This window comes from Castor canadensis, chromosome 14 (assembly GCF_047511655.1).
Source record: "Castor canadensis chromosome 14, mCasCan1.hap1v2, whole genome shotgun sequence".
NCBI lineage: Eukaryota > Metazoa > Chordata > Mammalia > Rodentia > Castoridae > Castor > Castor canadensis.
In genome coordinates, this window is record NC_133399.1 from 112,153,642 (window position 1) to 112,178,821 (window position 25,180).

Consider the following 25,180-nt stretch of genomic DNA (forward strand, 5'->3'; position numbering starts at 1 on the left):
GAAGTTGCTTGTCAAGCAACTAATCAAATGTTTATTTCTTCTAGAAATGTTAGCAAAAGTAAATATTACTATGCATTCTTCATTTAAATTCTGATCATCAGAGATTTTGGTTTAATTAAAAATAAAGATGAGCCAGAATTCATGTCTGTAGCTTCACATTTCCATTGCATGTGGTCAATTACTTATTTATCTTTAGCATTTACAGCCTCTTGCCTAGTTTCTGCTGGAGAGCATTTTCAAAGCTTCCCAAGATGATTCGGGGACAGGTGACCCTTTGGGAACTGGGAGCAGCCAGGACATCAGCATGGTAACACTGTGCAGGGCTCCTGTCACATTATAGTTTTAAAGGGAAGACATGAAGACGGAAAGAAAATTAGTTCCTGAAAAAGGTAGTTGTTCTTATCTTTTTTTATTTTTTGTGGTACTGGGGTTTGAGCTCAGGGTCTACACCTTAAGCCACTCCACCAGCCCTTTTTTGTGAAGGTATTTTAGAGATAGGTTCTCGTGAACTATTTTCCCATGCTGGATTCGAACCGCCATCCTCCTGATCTCTGCCTCCTGAGTAACTAGGATTACAGGCGTGAGCCACTTGCACCTGGCTTTATTCTTGTCTACTTAAGGAAAGACTTTTATGAAGTCATAAGACTGAGCCCTTTGCAGAAGTAATGGAAATGAATCAATATGACTCCTTTGATGGTCAACTTTATAAAGATTTAGAGATTATACAAAGAGATAAGAGGTATGTCTTTGTGCCAATGGCAGTTAGTCCCATTTTCAAATGACAATTAGTTGTTGACCTTGAGACAGGCTTCCAATCTAACCCAAGGATACCTTTCAAAGTTGTCTGCCTGTGGTCACAGAATGTGCACAAAGAAAAACCCTCTCTGCCTAAGACGTGAATAAGGCAAAGTGTGAGGCAGACGGAGACTGAAGAACAATACAGGCAGTCTTATTACAGGACAAGCTAGTGTCACATACTTCAGTTGATACCTGTAGACATGTGACTTTCCTGTGATGAACACGGTACCATCCCTTCCCCAATAAACATCCCACTGCCCCGAGATGACCACAGAATCTTGTTTGTGGCCTGAACATACTTTCCTCTCAGTGGAGAGCAAGGATCCATGCCCCACAATTCCTCTCTCATCCCAAACTCACCCAGAAAATAGCTCCTCTACTTCTGAAATACAAGAGGACTGAGAAAGGTAGAGAGAGCCCGGGGTGCTATCCAAATGTGCTACCATTGCTTAGAAAGGAACACATCTTCAGAACCAATTGACCCATTTCTTATCAGTTTGCATTCATTTGCAGTTTGCTTGAGCTGCTATTTGAACCGAATTCCTGAGAACAGTTTTAACTATGTTGAGATTTAGAATCCAGAATAGTTCAAAAGGGTAGTGCAAAGATGAGACACAGAAAGTGCACATAGCAAATACAACATGCACCAAGCATGGGTGGTATAGATTTGACTCCATTTGCACAAGGAAAAGAAAAATGTACACTATAAGATGTATTGAAGTTTACTCAAATGCAAAACGACCTTACTTTTACATATAAGAACCGTACACATGTGTAAATGTAACCAATCCAATCCTGCAAAACTCTGCAACATTACCCTTTCGGGAAGAGTTACTACAGAGGGATTTTTCAAGAATAACATGATAAATGTAAGACATCCTCTAGTTCCTAAAAGCAGAGCACTTGATAAAGACTCATCATTTGCAAACACGGCCATTCCAATTCAAAATGAACGTTAGCAGCCTTTGGAGTTCCAACGAGATGTGTTTGAACACAGATTTCCCTCAGATATTTCTTACTCCATTTGTGCTATGATTATTTTCAGCCTGGGGCAACTTCACCCTGGAATATCAGATTGTGATCAGAAACCCTGGGTGGATGCCTGCTCTGAGCTGCTATCTGGGACTACTTTAATGCATGTCATAAATCACAAAGAAAAGTTCTATTTGGAAACAAATAGAAGCAATCATCAGTATGAATTTCTGAAGTCTATTTTAGATACTCTGATGCCTGTAGGTTTTTGCTTCATATAAACCTCAGCTCTTTAGAACTTGCCTGAAAAGAGAAATAAAATCATCCTCGTTCACACGCAGTGACAGACAAGCCATGGTTGTTTCAGTTAAACCACAATGCTGGGTTCTCCTAAGAGGAAAGAGATCCTATGCTCCCTGTGTTATGTTGCAGCATGGGACATTTTACCACACCTCCCCGTAGCAGCACAAGTAAAGAGAAACTTCCCTGGGATCCATCCATAGTGACATCACCTTCCAGCCGACCACAGCATCATTCACACATGTCATATCTTGCTTTGATTCTTGGAAGCCATCTTCTGTTTTGCTGAGATTTGTCACACTAGTCATCACAAAGTCTGCTCAGGGAAATTGTAGTACATGGGCTGAATTTTTGGCAAGGAAGGAGACAGACGATCTTCTGGGCACAAGCAAGTGGCCGAGATGTCATCCCAGTGCCTGGCATTGCCTTGCAGAGTCTGGCTGTGTCCATTCTTGAGTGTCTACAGGAGAAGGACTTGGGCCTGTCTGTCCCTTTTAACAGAATTCACGTTTCCTTCCCCAGGAGAAAGAACCAGGAAAAGTCAGAAAGGAAGTCACCTTTCCTTCAAAGGTCTGCTTGCTTTTAACAAATTAGACTAACAAGAAACGTCAAATGGCTCTCTTCTGCCATCCTACACTCCAGATATAAAGCCAAATGGATTTATTTTCTTATCTCATTTCCTAGTTCCTCCTTGGATGTCTTACGGCTCTCAGAAGACTCCTATTAATGCAGCCTCTTAATTCTTTATAATTGGGAATACGATTTATTGCTTCTTCCAATCTTCTTTATTATTGATTTAATTGAAAAACTGAATTGATAAGTCAAGGTCTTCTCAGCTGGACCCTGTCTCATTTATATCTTTGAGGAAAATTGGGACTTAGCAGTTTTCTAGGTCAATGTGTGTTTGACCCACACCCAAGTTGAGACAAATGCTCCACTTCCAGGTGTCTAGTGGCACTGCACTTGACAGAGGACCCCTGTGCCTACGCCACACACTATATTCCCACTAACCAGATATGGAGGAGTTGTTCCTGTTGAACGTAACCCTAAGGGGTCCTCAAGCTTCAGAGTGTCACCTTGTGACAAGGACAGACTGTTGTGTCACTTGTGGTGCCGAGCACTGCCCCAGAAGAGGACCAGGACCCCCTGAGGATGGAGCAGGCTTCGTTCTGCAGCTGTGGAGAAGCCACAGCAGATGGGGGCCACTCCTGTTGTCTGCGTGCAACGTGAGACTCTGCACGGACGCACCACGGATGATTTTTTCTCCCTTCATCCCTTGTGTATATTCAAAGTTGTTTTTCCACCAGGCTCCTGAGAAAACCTCGGCATGATATGACTCAGGGCAGAGACTGAGGTGTCTGAGGTGACCGTCCCCGTGGGCTCCTCTTCTGAATAGCAAAGCCACTGTTAGAAGGTGGCTTTTCAACTTTTTGTTCTTTTTTCTAGAAATGCTGATTCTTTAGTACTTCTTAATTAAAGAAGTGTTTTTTATCATTTATTAAAATGCCTCTTGTTCTACATCAGCTGCACGACATTCTTAAAATTGTAGACATCTTTATCGTGGCATTATGAACGTGAACTTGACTTTTTCACAAACAAAAGCCAAGTCCCCTGTCAGCTTCCTCTTTTTGTCCTGCTTCTGTTCCCTTAGCCTGGCTTTATACTGTCCTGTGACATCTGCATAGATAGGAACATTCTGACTCACTGCACAGTTTGATGAGTTAACGTGCCCCGTGATGCCCTGCCACTGTGTCCACATCCCTCCTTCCTAAATATTTAAGTTACAAGCACAACTGTGCTTCATTTGCAATGGCTACGACAAGGCAGATTAAATTAGTGTTTTCCTGTAAAACACATCAACACTTAAGAGTAGCCAGCTATTCTCCTCCTGACTCTTATGTCTGTGCTACAACCTTGAAAGCTGAACCTGAGCAAGAGAAACTGGAACAGAAGCTAAATAAACCACGTGTCTCTGCTTAAGGAGGAAGAAAAGACCTTTCATGCTGTCAGAACTCTAATTAGAAATCAGGTACATAAAAACCCAGAGACAACAACAGCCGGCATCTTTTTTTAACTCACGGCCACAGACTTGAAAGAGTGTCAAGTCCTCTTGGTCAAAACACTTTGTATGACAAATTCTAACCCCTGTGGAACTTAAATATCATGCATTGTTGCTTCAGAAGCATCATAAAACCCAGACAAGATGAGAGGCAGAAGCCAACCCTGTTATTTCCTGCCTGCAGATGAGGAGCAAGTTAAAAGTTGAAAGGCCACAAAGGTGAAGTGGATGTTTAAGTGAAGAGTGATTACAGCAATGAATTCAGAAGCAGGGCTCTGGGCTCCGTGGATTACTTCCTGGCTATTTATCTAGTCAGTGTTGGGTCTTTTCAACACATCCTCGTATTCCATGCTGATGCTGAGAAGTTTCAGCAGCAGTCAGGTTGTCCGCAATCTTATTTCCAAGGCACCTGTGTGTCTGTGTGAATGATATTCCCAAGAATTGTACAGTGTACAACCTGGGCGGCAGCCTTAGCACCCCGGCTCACATTGTGAAAATGTTATCAAAATCCCAAATCCTGTTTGGCTTATTAATGGCATAATTCAGACAGTACATTTGGGCCAAATATTATTTGAAGTATAAAGCTATAATTTAAAAAATCCTTTATTGCATTATTAAATGCCCACACAAACACATCAGTAAGCAGATTCCAGTGTTCAGCTCAGATAGACAAATACATATTTGTTTCTTTTCCAAGGATATAGTTTTGAAACTCTGAAAAGAGCCGTAGAAGTGGGTCCTGGGGACGCAGAGGTACCCATCGCTTCTGGGGTCCAAAAGGTGGAATTCATTCCTTTCAGAGAACAGAAGAAGGAAGTACCAGAGGGCTCTAGGTTGTGTTTGGGAGAATGAGCACAGCTCCACAGCCCTGTTAGCAGGGGCTCTCCCTCCCAGCTGCTCGACTTTCTGTGTGAGATCTCCAACCAGTCACGGGCCCTCTTAAGTTTCCTCATCAGTAAAATACAAGAGTGGAGTCTGTCTTTCATGAGCATCAGGAAGTCCAGAGGGAGTGAGGCGAGCACACTCTCAGGGAAGGTGGCCATGTCACTGTGGGCTCAGTGTCACAGTGGCCACTGCTTCCCTGTGTGTGCTAGGTGCCTAGAATGCAGGCTAAGTGCTGATGGTAGTGTCTGATGGAACAGGCTTCGAGGAAGGAGCACGTGAAGCTTTGTCCAAAGGTGATATATAAGGATGGCGAGTGTGTCAGCATGCCAGCTTCCCTCAAGCAGCTGGCAGCATTGAGGCCTGCGGAGAGCTCAACTCGGGAGGTTCAGACACCCTCAGTGCAGGTACACTGTTCATGAACTAGACCCTGGGGCTCTGGGAGATGCCACAGAAGTACCCGGAAACTGTAGCATCCTTGCCGAGACCAACTTTGAATGGATCGTGGAGGCCTGGCCTGTTCCTGTCACCATGATGTTGGCGAACAGCAGGTTTGCACTCCTGCGGCCCATCTGTGAAAATGCCACAGCCTACAGTGGTGGTACTGTGTCCATGATTTCAAATTGGGGGGATACTGAGTCCTCCTGATCCCCACCAATGTCCTTCAGCATTAGGGTTTTGATGAGAAGATGAAGAAAAACCTGAACTAGAGAGTGAGGTGGCTGGGGCTCCCATGGCCTCCCCACTAGCGTGGCTTGAGTGTGCGGGGTGGAGTGAGGTCTCAGGAGGCTTTGGATGGCAGACCAGTGTCGCAGGCCAAGCATCAGTGAGAGACTGGGAGCAGAGCGGGTGTGGGTCTCATTTGGTTAGGGATAACACCAACGTCACCTCTCAATGACTCTGAAGTCAAGTACTTGGGCCTTTTCCGTCCAGGGTTTCCAGAACAGCAGTGGGAGGAGAAGGGCACAGGGCCAGGTGTGGACTTGGGGCTGTTCAGGCAGGAATATTGTCCTAACAGCCAAGGACAGCAGGACGGGGCCAGTGGAAGGTGTGGGGGTTCCTTATTATCTCACTGGTGAGATGCTCCTCAGCTAGGGGCTCTCTAGCAAGCAATGCTTTCTACAAAGGTGACACCCGTGGTGGTGGTGCCCACCTGCCATCCCCGCTACTCCAGAGGCAGAGGTAGGACAATCTAGATCAGGTGCCAGTCCCTGGCAAAAATGTGCAACCCTACCTGAAAAGTAACTAAAACAAAAAGTGTTGGCAGGGTGGCTCAAGTGGTAGAGCACCTGCCTAGCGAGCGTGAAGCCCCGAGTTCAAATCTCAGTGCCATCCTCTCTCCCTAAAAAAAGATAGGTTGTTTTTCTTTCTATACTGTATTTGTATTCCACATGCTTTGTTTCCAGCCCCACTGATACCTCACAAGTGGGGTCATCCCTGCCTCAAGTCATGACAACACCTGACTTCACAGGTGGCTCGCGCGACACCCAGCACTGTGCTGGAAATGGAGCCCTTTTTTTTCTGCTTGGCCTATGGCTTTCTTGTCCCTGCACCATACCTGCTGTCTTCCCCACTGTCCCCCAGCAGGGGTGGCATAGAGTGACTTTATTAGCACTAAGGCAATAATGTGTCATGGGTGGAAATTCACAGCACTGGAGTTGACGAAGTTCCCTCTCCTAGGGACAATGTCAAAGGGACAAGGTAGACACACCTCCATGTGGCCCCTTGGGACTCACTTGGTTCAGCCCTGCCAGTCCCTGACTCATGGTGTCCTTCCAGGATAAGCAGGCTGAGATGCTGGTGCTCAGAGAAGCAGATGTAGGAGAAACTGAGGCCCCAACTGAAGTTGGGACACATGAAACCATCTCAGGAGCTATGGTTGGCCAGGTGCTAAGTAGGCAGGGAGATAGGAGCCCTGGCTGTGGAACTGAGTGACCTGTCCACTCTGAATGTGCAGATAGTCACCTGGCTGCAGTGTTTCTTAAAATCGCCCCTGAGTCCCTGGCCCCCTCTTTCTAAGCATGGGTACAGACTTCCCTTGCACCATCACTACCCCAGTATGTCTCCCCAACCTTGCACTCAGTGATGACACTGAGTTCTAGACACTATGCTAGAAAACCAGACACAGAAGCAAGGCAGACAGCCCTGTCACTCTCCCAAAGTTTTTATATTAGTTCCAAAAAAGATAAGCGACGAGAAAGCCAGTAAACACTATGCTTTCATGGGTAATAAATGTAACAAGGAGAGAAACAGAGAGTGCAGGGCAGTGTGCAATGGTGAGCAGCAGTGAGTTGCTGATGGAGATGTGTATGTCTGGAAAAAGTGACTTGCTCTGCGACCTTCATGAGGACCTGTCAGATATGGGAAGATCTGTGGAAATAGCATTCAGGGAAGCTGGAATGGCATGTGCAAGGCCCTAAGGCAGGAACAGGGAAGCTGGAATGGCATGTGCAAGGCCCTAAGGCAGGAACAAGCTTGGCGTGCTTAAGGATGAGAAAGAAGTTAAGCAGATCCAATGGGCCTGTGGTTATGAGAACAAACCTCCGTGGCCAGGAGAAAGACTGCACTCTGCATAACAGACCAGTGACCATCTCCATTTTCCTTTATGAGTCCCAGAAATTGGGTACTCGGCTCGTTTGCAATGTGAGGCAAGGGCCAATGACCTGTTCATGAGCCCAGGAGACAAAAGCAGAGACTGGCTCCTTGGGTCGCTTCTTATTCTTCTTTGGGCTCCGTCACTTTTGCATTTGGGATTAAACTCAACCAGTTCCTGGTAAGCCCTGAGCTCTGATGGCTGACAGCAGCCGCTCTGGTGCTGGGAAATGCCATGTTTTTAAACTTTCCTTCAGGGCCTGCCGCTCCTGCAAAATGCCTGCAGACTTTCACTTCAAGACACCTTAGTCAAAGTGCTCTGAAGGACAGCTTCAGTCATGACCCTTCTACAGTCCGGCAGGCAGACCTGCAATGTGACAGGGGATGTACTGTAGACGTACTGCCAGGCTGGTGCATATTTGATTGGTTTCCCCATTCGGAAAGCACTTATCTGATCAGGAAAGCAACCACCTCCATTGCTGAAATCTGAGCTGCCTTGCTATTTGAAAGTTTGGAGCCACTTAGCAGTCTGCCCTGCTCTGTAGCGATTACAGAAAATAGAAACCTCACCACATTGGCCGCTCTCTCTTCCCGGGAAGGTGCAGTCATGGCCCCAGCACTGTGCCCTGGGGGGCAACTCAGCCTGGCCACACACAAGTCAAGCCCAAGCCGGGGGACGGGAGAGATCAAAAGCTGGCTTGAAAGGAAGTCATTCAATTCTCATTGGCAAGCAATTTACAGAAGATGGGAAAACCATGAATTACCATGATCCAGAATGGGTGCAGGAGTGGAACGCAGACTGTCCGGGAAGAGCATAATTATTTAAGGTGTACGTTTTTTTCCTTTCCCTCAAATTGCATTTTTTTTTTTTTAAAGAAGTCAATGTGGTGATCCCAGCTTGCTGGGAATAAGGTGTGAAGCACAAAGTTTGTTTTTGTTGATGGCACCAGAGAGATTTCTAGTTGTGATGTTACAGTTCCCGTTTATTACATGATAGCCGGCCACACGGTCACACAGGTGTGGACAGTACACCTTTCCCATCTGTGTCCTCTCACCTTTGTGGCCACCATTCATCATTCAGTGTGGGGAGTCACACCATTTTCTTCACATGCTGGACAATAAGGACCACGTCTTTCTGGAGTCACTGACCAAACTCTGTGTCCAAATATTCCAGATGGCAGACATTTGCTCTCAGAAAGGGACTTTGTGTAGCAGAGGCAGCCACTATCACAAGACATCACGGAATAAAAATTCCATCACTTCTTGGGGCAAACACTAACTTGTTTCCTACCTTGAGGTCTGTGTAAGAAAGAAGCAAGAGAGGCCATGCCAAGTGCTTGGTACATGAGTTTTCAATAGTGTGCCCATTGTTCCCAAGCTGAGGACAGGCACCAGGCACCAAGTGGAGGCTGGCAGACAGTTCCAACCCCAGTATATATAGGAGCTTCCTCTCATTCATCACATTCTTGTGCTGAGCCAGCACGTAACACATGACTCAGCTCAGCCAACACCTTGTTCTGCTACCATGTGCCATTCAACTCTAAGACAAGAACTTGGTGGGGGGAGGCAGATCAAATATGGGGCCACTCAGAATGGGTAGGGGGTAGTGCACCTTGGAAAGACCTGAATATAGCACGTCTACTTTACTGTTTCCAAGACTGATTTCAAAGCAGAGAGTTGTCTTTGGGCCCCGTGAACCCTGCCTTTCTCAGGATGGGTTCCTGGGCCTCCAAGAGTAGTTGCTATTAAGCTATGGTCACCTGTAAAGCACCAAGAGCCCTTGGGCTCTTTGTGGAGGCTCCTGGCCAAGCAGTGCCTGCTGGTCCATCTTCTCAAAAGAAAGTGCACTGCGCCCCTGTGAGACTTGGTCACTTGGAAGCAGGGGCATCCCAGCTCCCCTCCTCCCTGGCTCCTGCTCAGCCTGTTGCTCTAGCAGACACATCTTCCAAAAGTCGACAGCTCACACGTCACACACTCAGCACCAGCACAACATTAAGTTCAAGATAGGAAAGGGCTCAGTAAGGTGACAGCAGTAATTACCTTTGGTGGGGACTTTACTTTTTAAATGCTACTTTATGCAATGATGTCAGTACCTCTGGGTTACACAGGTGCAGTTTCAGTCAACTTTGGAAAGAAAACATTCAAAAATTATTTCCCATCTGCACTGCCCATATGAGGACATTTCCTTATCAGAATAGCATTGTACAACTCTTTCCGTAGTAGTCACAAGGAGTTAGGCATGAAAAGTAATCTAGAAGTGACTTACAGTACACTGGATGTGGAGGTTATATGCAATTGTGCGGTGTACCATTTTACAGAAGGGATCTGAGCATCCATGAGTTTTGCACACATAAGGTCCTGGAATCAACCTTCCTGGGATCCTGCACCTTATTATTTTCTGTAGTGAGCGCCCATTACTTTTAAAGATGTGCTGACGTAAACATACCTAAGAATCAAGCATTCTTAAATGTCTGTAGTAAGTTACGATTTCATTTGGTGATCTGAGCCATTCAACGTGCTGTGCATTGAAGATTTGCAAGGTCATGGGAGGCACAGAAGTTCTCATGTTCCCACTGTGTTTCTTTCCACCGATGTGGCTGTGCTTTGGTTAATCTGCCCTTGGCTTTGGTCAAAAGACCCTGACTCATTTCTATAAGACATTGGAGAGCTCACTTCATTTCCAGCTGTGCTTCCATATCCAGAAAGCATATTGATGGGCCACTAAGACTTTGTGAGAAAATGAGTAAGGCAGGATTAAAATGACTTCAGCTAATAATTGGTGTTTGAGTTGCATTGTTGAGGACCTGTCCAAAAAGAAAAAATCTTCACCAATGAACACTGTAGTAGTCCTCTGTGCTGAATGTTCTGTTGGTTATGTAAGATACAAACCAGGCCTTTTCATGGTATCATTTAATTGCTAGATGTCTTACATACTGTGATGGTCCATCTTGATTGTCGATTTGATTAATTAAGAAGCACCTAGAAGATTAGTGACACACAGATTGAGGGAAAACCCTGCCCTGAATGTGGGCAGCACCGTTTCACAGGCTGGTGGCCCTGATGGAATAAAAGAGGATGAGAAGAAAACCCTGAGTACAGCCATGCTCTCTAACTCTCTCTCCCTCTCTGCTTCCTGGCCTCCATGATGTGAGCAGATCTGCTCCACCATACCCTCCTCACCTTGATGAGCTGAAACCTATGAAACTGCGAGCCAAATAGGTCTTTCCTCCCTTAAATTGCTTTGCTTAGATGTATTTGTCATGGTGAAGGGAAACGACTACTACAGACACCAGATGTCTTAAAACCATCATTCATCTTCAAATATTCTCATGCTAGCATATTTGAATTAGAGTGGCAAAATTTATCTGTGTGTATGCTGTTGGTTGTGCTTTTCTGTGTGATGTATATTTTGGCATACATGCAACATATATGTATATACATATATTTGTGTATGTTAGAAATGAAATATCAGTATCACTGGGAGAAAATAGGTATATTTGTATATTCATACACACACACACACACACACACACACATACACACCTTCTCTCTCAAAATGGTATTGATGTTGATTTTAAGGTAACTTGCAGCCCTAGCTCTTGAAGAAAGAACACTATCACACATTTTTCCAGTAATAATTGAGTTTTCTATCCCTGTAAGAAAAACAAGTCAATTTTAACTAAAATATTAATATCATCACAGAAACACAGCAGATTACTCTACTGCCCGGAGGAAATGTAACTCAAAAATGTACTTACAAGACATTCATGTTGAGCAACATATTAAAATATAATTATATTTGTAGTATTTAAAAGTTTGTCCATTAAATTTTTATGGTTAAATCTGTTTGAAGCTGTATTTAAGGGCAACATTTACATCAAGCTTGGAAGTATGCCATTTAAAAGGAAGCAACACTCGTTGAATGGTTGAGCGCACAGTGAAGCGGGCAAGCACCTATTAGACAATTACTACACAAAGGAGAAAAGTCATTTAAGGGACATAGGATAAAACCTTTACTCAAGACATTTGAGGAGACATCCAAACATAGGCATTTGCTTGTGGTAGGAATATCTATTTCAAATCACATGTAAACTCTAAAAATTTACACAGAGATTATGCAAAATCTGTACATATTCATCTATGGCTACAGTTAAAACACCTTATTCCATTGAAGCAAACTTTGTGTTATATTAACACAGTACTTAAATTCTGTTGTCAATGAAGAAAATAAACTAAGCTATTTGTGTTCACAGATGATAACATTATATGCATTTGGGTTTTATCCATTTGGAGTGCAATTTAATTATAAATGGCATCATCCAATATTTTTGCACATGCGTCAGGAAGCATGAGGCGCTATAGATAATAGCGGCGTTGAGACCCACGATTTCCAGGTGGTGGCTACTGTGGAGCGTTTCAATTCGATATCAGTTTGTGTTTTGAATTAACAGGACTTAGCTGGAGTCTAGTCAACACTATTGTCCAATTCCTCTTAAACAAATAATTATTTGAAAGTGGCTCGCATTGGTTCTTTTTTATTTTAATAAAAGTTGAATATCTGCATGGGTGAGCAGATTCTGACTAACTTGCTGACCAGTTTTCACATCCGCAGGGACCAAAAGCTGCTCCCGCGAAGCAGGGTGGGCTGTTGTTTCTAACAAGCATAGTCAAGGGTGCCCTCACCTTTGACCTTCAGCAGATGTGGTAGTTCCTGGCTACTCTAGGATGGCTCCCTGCCCCAAGGAGAAAGAAAGTGGTCAGGGGTGGAGGGTTTTCAGAGGTTGGTCTTCAAGTCTCACCAGTTCTGCTAATTTTAGGAAAACACCCTCCTATTTTGCACCTTTTGCCATCTATCGTGTTCCTTTTATCATGTTGTCTTTTCCTTACAAAGTGTGAGCTTTGGCAATTACGAATTGTATATGTCATTTTTTATATGTATGCATTGAAAATATCTCTCTTATTATTTCATTATTTTTAACTTATAGCGTTTATGATTACTACTTTTTGTGTTCAGTTTTAATTGCAATTCTGTTTCTCCATCTCTGGTACTTGCATTGCATCACTAGGTGACTAGGATAAAGAGTGAGGCAAAAAGAGAAAGACAGAAGGGAAAAAGGAGAGGGAGGGTAATGCTGAATGTGTGTATGGGTTGTTGCATTTATGGGTTTTTTGTGTTACACAATTAAAATTAGTAAAGTAAGTTAGCAAATACGTAACAAGTTTCCTTTATACTCCCAGGAAATTTTAACCAAAGATTTAAGGCAATCAGATAGATATACAATAAACTAAGGTTGGAAATTTGCTGTTGTTTACGCCTGTTTTTATAAGAAGGATTTTATTGGCATATAGCCATTCCCATTCATTTACTGTGGTGTCTGTTTGTCTGTACAATGAAAGAGCTGGATATCTGCTGTCTGGACTGTAGAGCTGACATGTAAAAGGTGTGTGCTCTATGGATGTTAAAGAGAAAGTTTGCCAACGCCAAGCTAATGAAAGTGAGCCTTTTTAGACAATAGCTGTTCAGACGACCTGCTTATGGATTGGATTGCATGGAGTCAGTCACCAAATGCCTGTTTAGTACGTGTTACATGACATGCAAATCCAAGGCAATGGGCAGAAATGAACAGTTGGCAAAACCAAATGCACAGAGACAGGAGCTACACTTTTCATGCAGTTTTCTGGAGGCATTATTGTTCTCTGCTTTACGTTTAGGTCTAAAAGTCACCTGGGATTGAACTTTGAGTGCATCGTGAAGTAGAAATCAAAATTTATTAACCCTACTTCGACATGCAGATGGTCCAAACCAATGCTGGTACACACAGCACAGTTCTTGGTTCTACATCTGTGCCTCTGTCTGGGTGGATTGGAGACTTTCTTTTCTGCTCCATGGGCTGGCACCACTGCAACCCTGTGTTAATCGCTGCAGCTTTACAATCCGATGCAACGATTAGCAACACAAACCCTCCAGTCTGCTCTTTTCCAAGTTTGCCTTGGCTATTCTTGTCCTGGAACAAATAAGCCAGAATCTATCTTAGGCACAGAAACTTAAAAAAGTTTGTGTTTGATTACAAAGCACAACCAGGGATGAGAATTTTTGAACAGTTCCGGAATTTTCTATCAAGGCCCGTGGAAAAAGTCTATCTACTCGTCTAAGGGCACCCATTCTGAAAGTGCCATCCTAATCAGTTTCCTTGACAACACCCAAAGTTACTCCCCGGAGATATCTTAATATCCAGTAATCTGGTTCCACAGGATGAGTCTAAATTGCAACTACTTGCCAAGGGACATTTTTTTGTTGAATTTTTCTTTTTTTCAATTTATAATTAAGTCTTTACTCTTGTTTTTGATTTACTGTGAAGTAAAAATTGCTAAACCAGAAAAACTATTTTTTCTGAAGAACTTTCAAAACCCCAAGTTTAATATCTATTTGTTACAGTGTTATTGTTAGATTTAAATTTAGTGGAAATGGGCTTCTTATTAGTTAGTTGGTTTTAAACTCATAAATCCCTTTCATTAAATCTTTTTATTAAGATTTGCCAACTCCCACAAGCATCTGATAATATTAGCATGGAAGATTTGAGCTCCTGAGACTCACTGTTGCAAACATTTTTTTTTTAGGTATAAAATGTAGTTGGAAATAATTTTCTATTTGCAGTTCAACAAAGAGAGCTGGGATAATACTTGTGTTGGAGGACTTAAACGCTGCATGAAGTAATCTGTGTGTGCACAGTCCCTTCAAATCTTCCCTAATGGTCTTAGTGTCAAAACACTTAAATGCATTTGAAACACGTGGGTAGAACATTGTAGGTTGAAAAGGAAGGAGAGATGCCCAGTGGTGCCTCCTAGCTAAACCCAGACTAATGACATAGTGCAATGATTTGAGATGGGCTCTGTCTACTAGGGAGGTTTTTGAACAATCTGCCTGCCTGACCTTGGCCTGTGTACTTTTTCATCCATTCTCATTGACTCCTATGCCTTGAGGTGGCAGATGGACCCTGGAAAATGGAGCTATGAGTACTCAGAGACCAAGCTGGCATGTACCAAGGGGAGGTGTGTTGCAAGCAGCTATGTAAGAGGACAGCTGTACATGTGGGATCTTTGAGCCCAGGTCAGGATGAAGGGAGGAGAGGACTTGTTGAGCACAGGGCAGGAGTGGCAGGAAGGAGAAGGACTGGTGAGGCTGGGAAGGGAAGGGTCTCCTCGTGTCCAGTGGTGGGATGGGATTGGCTGGTCGTGTGTGGCCAAGTATTTCTTAGCAGAGGGTCTTTGTTGGAAGCCTGAGCCTGCAATTTACTCATGGGCTCTGACCTTTGCAACTGTGCCAGAAGTCTGGGCATTTGCAAGAAGCCCAAAGGCAGAATCAGTAAGAAAATCTTGGGAAGCAAAGGCAGAAAGGACCCAACCCCTCAGTGTTTGTCCCACATCCTCCTCAACCTTGACCTTGCCTGGTGGCTTAGGACACTGAGAGTGATCTGACTGCAGCTGGGGAGGGAGGGTGAATGGTGGCCGGAGGGTGAAGTCCAGCTGTAATCCTGAGGGTTTGCGGATCTGCCCTACCATTCTGATACGAGCTTCCCTCTGCACCTCACCCAGGAAAGGGCGACCTTGGAAGCTGAGATGTCATTCCATCCTTGATGTGCCGGCTGCTTTTCATTGCGCACCCTCCAAGGCTCTGTTTCCTGCCTTTTATTTTCAACCAGCTACGGTCCCAGGATCTTGCACCCTGGGTCGTGGGACTTCCACTGCTGCAGCACAGGCTCACCCCAATAGTGGGCTGATGACCATGGCTTTTCCTGTCCAGCCAGCACACGTGGAAGGCATTTAGCTATATTAATACTTGTGTATGTGTATGCTTGCATTTTAATGTTTATTTTATCTGGGGCTCCGTTTCTCCCAACAAGAAATGTATGGACAGAGTAGTTTTATTACAGTACTATGTTGAGCTGGCCCCCAATTTTTTTCCCTGTAATGAAGTGTGAAATAGATGGATGTGATAATGACAGTAAAGATTCTCCCCAAATTTCTAGTATGAGTTAGTTCCCAAACAAGCTGTTTAACTTCCCTTCCTTTGCATCTTTTCTCTCTCCCTTTCCCTTGCCACTGACACAACTTCTCTTTCAGTGTTTGTGCACGAGAATCCGGCAATAAATCATTATCAAACTTGATCCAAAAGTTTGGAAAAAAAATATGTACAAGTCACAGTTAAAAGTGCCCCAAATGATAAGCTGTCTCTTGTGTTTTCTTGCTCAGGTCAGAACTGCGGAGGCTTGGTCCAGGGACCCAATGGCACCATCGAGAGCCCTGGCTTTCCCCATGGCTATCCAAACTATGCCAACTGCACCTGGATCGTGATCACGGGGGAACGAAACAGGATCCAGCTGTCCTTCCACACCTTCGCTCTTGAAGAGGACTTTGACATATTGTCCGTGTACGATGGACAGCCGCAGCAGGGGAACCTGAAAGTGAGGTACAGTAATGCTTTCTGCAATGCGCTCTCTAATACTATGATTCTGAGATGCTAGTGCATGAATATTTGAATTTCATTATCAGAAAAAAATCAAGTGACTACAAAGAAAAGCCAAAGACTGTAGGTTTGCGTCAAATCGTGCACATTTTTTAGACACTTGAAAACTTCTTCTTGAAAGCAATCATTGACTTTGTCTTTAGTTATCAGATTATGTGCTCTCTGTAAAGCAGTGTTGTCAAGGTAATTTAAACACTGCTTTAATGCATCATTGTTTTTAAGCACTGTGGATTTGAGAGAAAGTAACAAAGATAAATGTGCTAGCAGAACTCAGATAATAGCAAAAGGAGCCATTAGGTTGTCAGAGAACTCAGGAAGAACACAGAAGGTGGGTGGGGTAAGAACATTTGGTTTAACAAGTGTGGCACGGTCTGTTCCTCAGTGGTTTTCTCCTGTGATCTATGACTTTTATGAACAGAAAAATATTTGTTAGAATTGTTTTGTAGTTTTTAGTTGTCAATATACAAAAATTGTGTGAGCAGTTTTTTATTTAATTTAGCAAAGAAAAAAGGCATTGTAAGGAAATTAGATTTTCTTAACTAAAATGGATAAGCGTATTATAAAAAATTTATGTATTTGCAGTACTGAGGTTTGAACTCAGGGCCTTCACCTTGAACACTCCACCAGCCCTATTTTTGGGAAGGGTTTTTTGAGGTAGGGTCTCTCACACTATTTGGCCTGGCTGGCTTTGAACCAAAAGAGATCCTCCTGATCTCTGCCTCCTGAGTAGCTAGGATTACAGATGTGAGCCACCAGCACCAGGTTTATTTTATTTTTTGAGTGGTAGGCAAGCACTCTATTATGCTCCTATCTCCGATGGGCATATTTAAATATATACATTTGTAGAATATGAAGCCTCTAGCTTCCGTTTTTAAAATTCTGTATTCATTAGAAATTGTGTACAATATCTGGAAGGCTGCAGAAAAATTGACAGTAGGCAGAAGGAGTTGTGTTGCTTAGATGAATAAGGTGGTGCAAATGCTAAAGTGAAGAGAAATACACACAAAAGTCATTTACTTTGTTCATGATTTCGTGGAATGAAATAATCTCTATACACATGCTGTTGTTTTCACATGTAGCTAACACATTTCTACCAGAATAAGTACATGGCTAACATATAGAATATAAAAGACTTTATTAAAATATCTTAAAATTTATTTGCGTGTCTGTTACCCACTTTCAAATGTAAAATATCTTCTGTTTTTTCCCTGGGTCAACTACAATATTTGTTTTCTGTGGTTAGAAACATTTCTTCAATTCTGTCATATCTTTATTCTTTTCTGAATCAGGTAAATTTTCTTCTGTTTTGTGAATCTATGCTCCCTCCATTGGATGTTTTAGCACAGTACGTGTAAAATAATCCTTGCTCGTTTGTTGTAAGACTTCCTATCCAGCCATCTTGCTCTTCTAAATATTAGTTATCTGTTTGTTTTTATTTGTAAGTCCTGACAGCCTGGAACAGCAATGTGTGCTAATGGAAACAAAATTCTAACAAGCTTCAGAATTAATATTTCCAGTTCCTATGATTCTTTCACATGCAAAAGACCAGTGCTACATGTTAATTTGATTGACTACCTGCCTTTCAACAATTTTCAACAGTTGATAATCCTCTTATGTTCTTAGGATGGTATTAATACCATCTTATGTGAATAAAGTCTAGAATTCAGCTTTCCTCCCCTCTTCATTATTCTAACAGCAAAAATGGAAGTGTTATGGTTCTCACAATTAGATCGCCATGTCTTAATTTAATGTTGCAATGAGCAGTGTACAAGCTGGCACCTGTGCCTTAGGGAGCCTCTTGTCGGCTGTGTAACACTGTGGCCGTTCTATTCTCTGAGATATTTTTAGAAATGGAAGTGAGAGAGGTTAGCAAGACACTAGTGGGGTCCTGTGAACCGCTCTGCCACCTTTGATTTTCTCATTTCAAACACAGCCCAATATGTCACAGTTCTTCCTGTGTCTTGTCCTTAAAGTAAGACTGGAGCTTTCGTCTTGACATTGACTTGCATACGTTTCCTTTCTGTTTCTGCACGGAGAACAGTATTTGAAGTACATTCTGTTCCAAGTAGCTTAATAGCAATTGGCAAAACTATGGGAAAACACAGTTCCACCCTTGAGTGCGCTGTGCCACTTGAATAAATAACCGTGAGAAATGGGAACATGAGCGTTGCCTGAGGAAGTCCAGGAGAAAGTGCGTTCTTTTACAATCCTCAGCAAGAGTTGATGGGGAAAGTGGTTAGAAAGAGCACCAAGTCGGACCAATCCGGGAGGGGAGGGCTCAAATGCTATTTATTCTCCAGTATGTCTTGGAGCAGTCGTTTATTCCTCAAACACAGGTAACTAGCAGCACCTAACGTGGCTCTGCAAATCCAAGAAGGACCTTTGTGAGAGGTTGATGATGTCACCGAGAGCTGTCAGCACCACTCTTTTCTCATTGCTCCACAAAGATGTTTAGCAAAGGTCAAAATAATGGGCGTTTTGTTAAACAACTTGAGCACTGGCATTGTATTATAAAGACAATTCTTTTCTTAACCACAGTAAGGAATTATTTTCTGAATAACTTTAAGCTGTAGATTTAATCCCCAACTGGCAAAACAGAATTTATAGTTTAGGATTATTGGTGATTACACTGCAATTTGAACATTAGTCAGGAATACACAATTTACCATATGTAAAAGAATCTTTAAAAAAATGAATATACAGTGTATGTCGTCTTAACTATGTCTTTAATGCAAGCATACCTACCACACATATGCAGTTTGTACCCCATTAGTGAATTAAGCTAAACTGTCCACGTGGAGGGCTGAAGCAAGCTTCTCTCGCCCACAGTTTCACATGGTCCTTTCTGAGCAGTTGGATTTGTGCTGTCCGTGAGACCTCTGACCTCTGTGGACACGCCCCTCCTCTTGATCCTTGGATCTCCACAGAGCTCCAACCACTCAGTCACCCACCCTGAAGGCATAATTTTACACCATTTCCCCATTGGCCACAGACCCTCTCAGAAAGTGCTGTGGAAAGGCTCCTGTTCTCTCCTTGGTGGAAAAGGAACACTGGCTGGCCAGTGCCCATCCAGTGACTGTCTTGCCCTGTGTCATCCCTCTAGTCCAAAAGCATTTGCTGCCTCCTGCCCCTGTCTACACCTCCTGCAAGATGAGCCTTCCTGGTACAAGTGGTCCTGACATCCAGAGCTCTGCTCCTGACTGCTCACTGTGCTCTGACCTGTGCTTCCCAGACCTCTAATGTCCCCTGTACAGGTTTTCTTGTTTGGTCCACAATCCATGGGATTCTTTGCCATTTGAACTTGTGAGAAAATAGGATTCTCATCTCCACCTCACAAGACACTTATCTGCCGGTTAAATGATATCCGTTGTTCAAAACCCAGTTCACATTGTTTGTCAGAAACTCTCCTCCAGGTACAGTTAAAAAACAAAAAAAACCCATTTGGTCCTGTGAACTCACAACTGCCCTGCAGCTACCTTGCTGGGACTACTATGTCTCCGTTCTCAGATGGAGGCCCAGGATTGGGCCCTGAGCGGGGTTCCCCTGAGATGAGGGTGCATGGACTTTCAGATAGCCAGGCTTTTCCGGTTTGTGGCCACTCACTGTGAAGTGATACAACACCACTCCAGGGACCCTATCCGGGTGAGCACAGAGTAATTGTCCCATACGGAGCCTGACATCCAGCACGTGTTCTCTGAGTTTGAAATAGTATTTGTCCCAAATCAGAGGCTAATTGAAGTCAATGTCAGTTTCCAACTGTGACATCATAACTTTGAAAGTTGAAAAGAAATTACCCATTAGGATGTCAAAAAGTGAATCAACCAGAATCCGCAAAGGCAAACTGTACCCTGCAAATGTGGAAAATCAAGATGTTGTTTTGTGATTACCATGGAACCCATGGCCTAGGAAAATAGTGGGAACCATCATCTCCACATTCTCGCCCTCTCTTACTTTTACAACATCGCTCTAATTTTCTGCAATGACAGCATTGAAGCAATTAGAATCAGGAAATTCCAAATATGCATTGTGAAAATATCAGTGTTTTATATCTTTTCATGATTGCGACAATGTGTTTGAACTCACTAAAAAATCTTCAGAACATCAACCTTATCTGATGGAGCTGATAGACTCTTAGGGACTAGGAAAAGCTTGAGTTGCACTATGATAATATTGACTAGGTCTAGCATTACTGACACCCTGAATTTCTGCCCCCACTGTCACTATGAGATCCTGAGGGAGCCATTTGTGTATCAATGGCAAGATAAAAATCAACCATCCTGCTATTCTTAGCTAGGCTTGTGTAGTGGGTGGAGCAGGTGTGAAGCCACTGTGGGGACTCCAGAGTCATGCTACCACCCCATATGGACACTGTGTCAAACAGGCACTGAAAGATTGACTGGAATGCTTTGCCAGCACAGTGTGGGGGAGGCCCCAGACTGAGGGCCTGGGCAGCCTGTGTGGGTAACAACGGAAGAGCCCACTGCACAGTGGGGTCTCAGTCCTGAGGTGCTCAGCCATTATCCCACCAAAGTAACCCCAACACTGCCTAGGACCTATAAACACCTCACTTTCCCTGAGTAAGGACAGCCAGAGGGGACAGTAGATGTCTGGAACTTCTATTTGTTAACTAAAAAATTTAAGTACTAGTAATTCAAAATCCTGTAGGTAGATAAGAAGGCCTTCGGTGTAGGAACTCCCAATGCCTGTGGAGTTCAGCCTGTGTTTGGATTCTGACAGCTGCCTCCAGTGCTGTGCGGTGGCCAAGACGTGATAGCTTATTTCCATAACTCAGCCATTTTGAAAATAGCAAACCACATTAAGATGAAGAGAACAGTCTGTAGGACATTCATAAATACACAATTGGCGAAAAAATTCAGTAGCTGCACCTCTTACAAGACTTCTTATAACAGTGCAGACTGCAGGAGAGACATCCAGGTTTCTGGAAAAAAACAGAAGAATAGGACAGTGTTGAAAGAGCTGGCAACATTTCACTAAAAGCTATTTGGTGGAATGGGTCATAAACTCCTAGAAGTAGACACAAAGTTATAAAGCAGTCGATCAATGTGTTGGATTATCATGTTAAACACTAAATGGGAAATGCAACACTACAAGGACAATGGAGAATCTTTTCAGATGAGAGAGATGCTGCAGAAATCACGAGCTGTGTGAAAAATTTGACCTTCCCAAATGTAAGAACCAAAAGACAAATGGTCTATTGAGACTATGACAGTAGGTATGTGTTATGGCTTGAATTCACAAATGTCCCCTGCTCATGTGTTAAAGGTAGCTTTTCACCTGAAAACTTTTGTGGGGAGGTTGGATCCCAAGGCTCTGACTTCCTCCAGGGATTAATCACTGAGGATTCATAGCTGAATGGCGATTAGGAGGTAGAGAAACTAGGTCACCAGGGTGTGACTTCAAAGAGTATATCTTGCCCCTGGCTCCTTCTCTGGTGTCGTTCTTTGCTTCTGAGCGACCATGGGTGAGCAGCTCTCTCCCCCGCCCCACTCCCAGACACTTTGCTATCATAAGACAAAATAAACCTTTCTTCCTTCAAGTTGTTTTTTATGGGGCATTTTGTCACGATAATGAAAGGAAGAATAACACAGTATACAGAAGACAAAAATCTGGTTTTCCTTAAATTAATGTCTGCACATTTAGAATTAGGAGGAAATTAACCAAGATGTTCAATTAACAAGCAGGTAGAATATAAACAAGGAGCTCAAATCAAAGAAATTCATGGCAATATATATTTAACACAAATTAAGCCACAATTCAATGTAATAGCTCACCAATTTGAGTGGCCATACATATTTCATCATTTCAGTGGCTCAGAGTTTTTGACAATATTAGGACAAATCTCTATATCCTATTGTTAGGATATGATGTGGTTGCATTTAACAGAAATTTTGAAATTTTTATTTTTTCTGAAATTAAAGTATCCGATATATTTTTATAACGTTTTATCTAAATTTCTGTAAATAGAGACTAGTAAGTACAACATCCTTGTAATACAATGGACCATTAAAAATAATGAATGTGATATTTATTTTACTGATGCCAAAAGAGCTCTCACCTACTTTTTGCTTTTAAATGTAACCATCATTAGGCTGTCCAATTTCTCACCAGGTTTTATTCATTTTTAGTAAATGGTAGGTGATAACTCAGAATAAAACATAGCTATGGGACTCTTGGTGCTGGAGAGACCTCAGGGACTCCTGACCTGTATATAATTATGACATGCCACGGTGACTTCAGGGGGGATATGGCAAGTTCAGAGAAGGGCATCGCTAGCTCCAGAGGCATACGCAGAGCTTCCGCCAGGTGATTCCACTTCAATCAAGGTAAACTGTTGCCCTATTTCACAAAAGTAGGCTCTGTTAGTGCTCTAGTGTTCATGGCAGGTTAGAGGGGAGGTAAGGGAGGCGTTGTTTTTTAGGTATATATTCTCTATAAAGTTTTTGTTTCTCTTTTTCTGTCTTGTCTCTCTGTCCCTCTGCTTCTCTCCCATGCATGTCCCTTGTCAAATATGCATACTTATGTCAGTCTAGGTCCTCCTCAGCCTTATTTGTATAGACCAGGAGAGATGGCAGTGTTTAAGACATTCCTGGTTGTGACAACTTGATGGGGGGAGTGGCCACTGGTAAATGTCCCATAAATGTCCCATAATGCCCCAGCAGCAAACAGGAATATATATATATATATATATATATATATATGCCATAAAATGTCAGGAATGCCAAGAGTGATTACAGCACTATCTGTGACATCCTTACCTGCCCATGTCTAGCTATACTGTTTTCCTATTCAGAACCCCAAGAGGAAGGAGGTCAGCTGGACCTGACTGAGGTAAGGAGTCTGGGCTGGGGCACTGAGCAGAGTGAACACCTGCAGGTGTTCAGCACAGATCAGTAAGTGAAGGAACCACAAAAGAGAGGGAGAATCTGAGATCCTGGGGGCCAGGACATGGGCTCTGCACAGTTTTAGGTATAACCAGATTTCATCAAGCATTATTGTAATATTCTTTCTCAAAAGGAAATAAAATTGTATATTTTTCAGTCCTTGGTTTCTGGGAAAAGGAACATAAAATGTCAAAAAGTCAGTAAGATGTTAATTGACTTTTATTCTTCATGGTAGGGGATCTGTAAAAATAAGTTATTAAAATAACTTACTGGGAAGCTATCCATATTAATAAGGAGTAGAGAGCTATAAATAGGCAGACTTCCTAGAATTTCCAGAGTTTTAAATGAGTTTTATGTGGAGGACCAGATTTTACTCAAATGATCAATTTTTAAGATTTACCTTTACCTCCCCTCACTTAAAATGTTTGGTTGGCAAAGTCTACTGATGGTTTATCCTTTTATCACTTACAGAACTGAGAGCTCAGAACACAGTGAGCAAATGAATTTTATGGAATAAATATATTATTTATTCACAAAATAATTTTGAAAACTATAAGCAATAATCTATGGTCTACTTTTAGTCATAGACTTTTAAGAAGGAATGTATTAGTTTGAGTATGAAACAATTCTACTTTTCCATAGTAAGAACATTGATGCCTCCATTTGCCAGCATCAAAATTAATCAAGAAAGCAGATTTTTGCCTTAAAATTAATCAAGAAAGCAGATTTTTTTTTTTCTGGATTTGGGGCTTGAACTCAGGGCCTACACTGTGAGCCACTCTGAGACTTTTTTGTGCAGGGTTTTTTCCAGATAGGGTTTCGTGAACTACTTGCCTGGGCTGGCTTCAAACTTTGATCCTCCTGATCTCTGCCTCCTGAGTAGCTAGGCAGGCTTGAGCCAGAGGCACCTAGCCCCAATAAGGCAGGTGTTTAATAGCTGGACTTCCTCCTAGCTTGCCTGTCTCCTTGCTCAACTCTCAGAACAAAAAGCACTAAATATAGCACAAGTTACTGCAGCTGAGGGTGTAGACGTCAGTGAATTGAACCTTGGCCTGAAGGGACAGAGGGGTCAGGGCAGGAGCTGGAAGGGACCTTCCTGAATGGCTGAGGGACCGTCTTCAGTTTGACCTGGGCCCACCCTCCCTCTGCAGCCCTGCAGGCACTGCCTCATTGGATTTCCTTCCTCTGCGTCCCAAGCCAGTGGTTCCTATTGCCTTTCTGTGTGTGTGTGTGTGTGTGTGTGTGTGTGTGTGTGTGTGTGTGTGTGTGTGTGTGTGTGTGTTAGCATTTTTATTAGCATGTATTAGTTGTACAGTGGGATTCCTTGTGACATTTCCATACATGCTTACAATGTACCTTGGTCAGCTTTGCTCCACCATCACTCCCTCATTCCTTTCCCTCACTGAAAACAATTTCAAAAGGTTTCATTGTTCTGTTTCATAAAGTATATAAAAATTTTAACCCAACTTCCCAAACTCAAAACCTGTACTGATCTCATTCTAAACCTGAAACAGAAGACAGAGTTACTACCAGGTACTGACTACCACTTACCTCCACATATCGTGTGACCAACATCTGCTACCGTCTCCCTCGAAATCACTGCGATAAAAACACGAGTAGGTGTGTGCTCAACGCAAGAGCAGAGCCACTGTCAGCAGAACTAAGACAAGTTGCTGTTTCTTGGAGCCAAAAGAAGGAAATTGAGTCATAGAAAGCCTGGAACCTTCTAGAATCAACTCCTGGAATCTTCTAGAAGTGCCTGCTTACAGAGGTGGCTCAAGTTTTCCAGTCTACATGGGAATCCTTGGTGCCATTTTTCTTTGAACATAAGACTTATTTTCCTAGTTCATGACCTTTTCATCACAAATGCACCAAGCCTGTCTTGAATATGACACAGATTCTTGCTTATGTGAAATGATTTTTGCATGTTATATGCTCATGGAGTAGAAATTCCTTTCAGTTACTTATTTCTGCAAAGCACATTCTTGATGTATGTAGTACCTTTGCTTGTCACTGTCATTTTTATCTAGTAGAGTAAAGTGAATCCTACTTTTGACTAGTGGTGGTGGAGGATGGAGTAGGGCAGGAGGTTTACTATTACTGAAAAGATGGAGGTGTCCAGGAACTAGCTGGAGCAGGAAGAATTTAGCC

The 25,180-nt window shown here is 42.9% G+C and overlaps 1 protein-coding gene across 2 annotated transcripts in view; it reads left to right on the plus strand.

Moving 5' to 3' along the window:
- Csmd1 (CUB and Sushi multiple domains 1) overlaps positions 1-25,180 on the plus strand; it is a 1,661,894-nt gene that overhangs the window by 278,577 nt on the left and 1,358,137 nt on the right. For both annotated transcript variants that reach the window (XM_074055299.1, XM_074055300.1), the window contains exon 2: positions 15,854-16,070. In XM_074055299.1, coding sequence (XP_073911400.1) covers positions 15,854-16,070 — 217 coding nt within the window. The remainder of the gene's footprint in view (positions 1-15,853; positions 16,071-25,180) is intronic.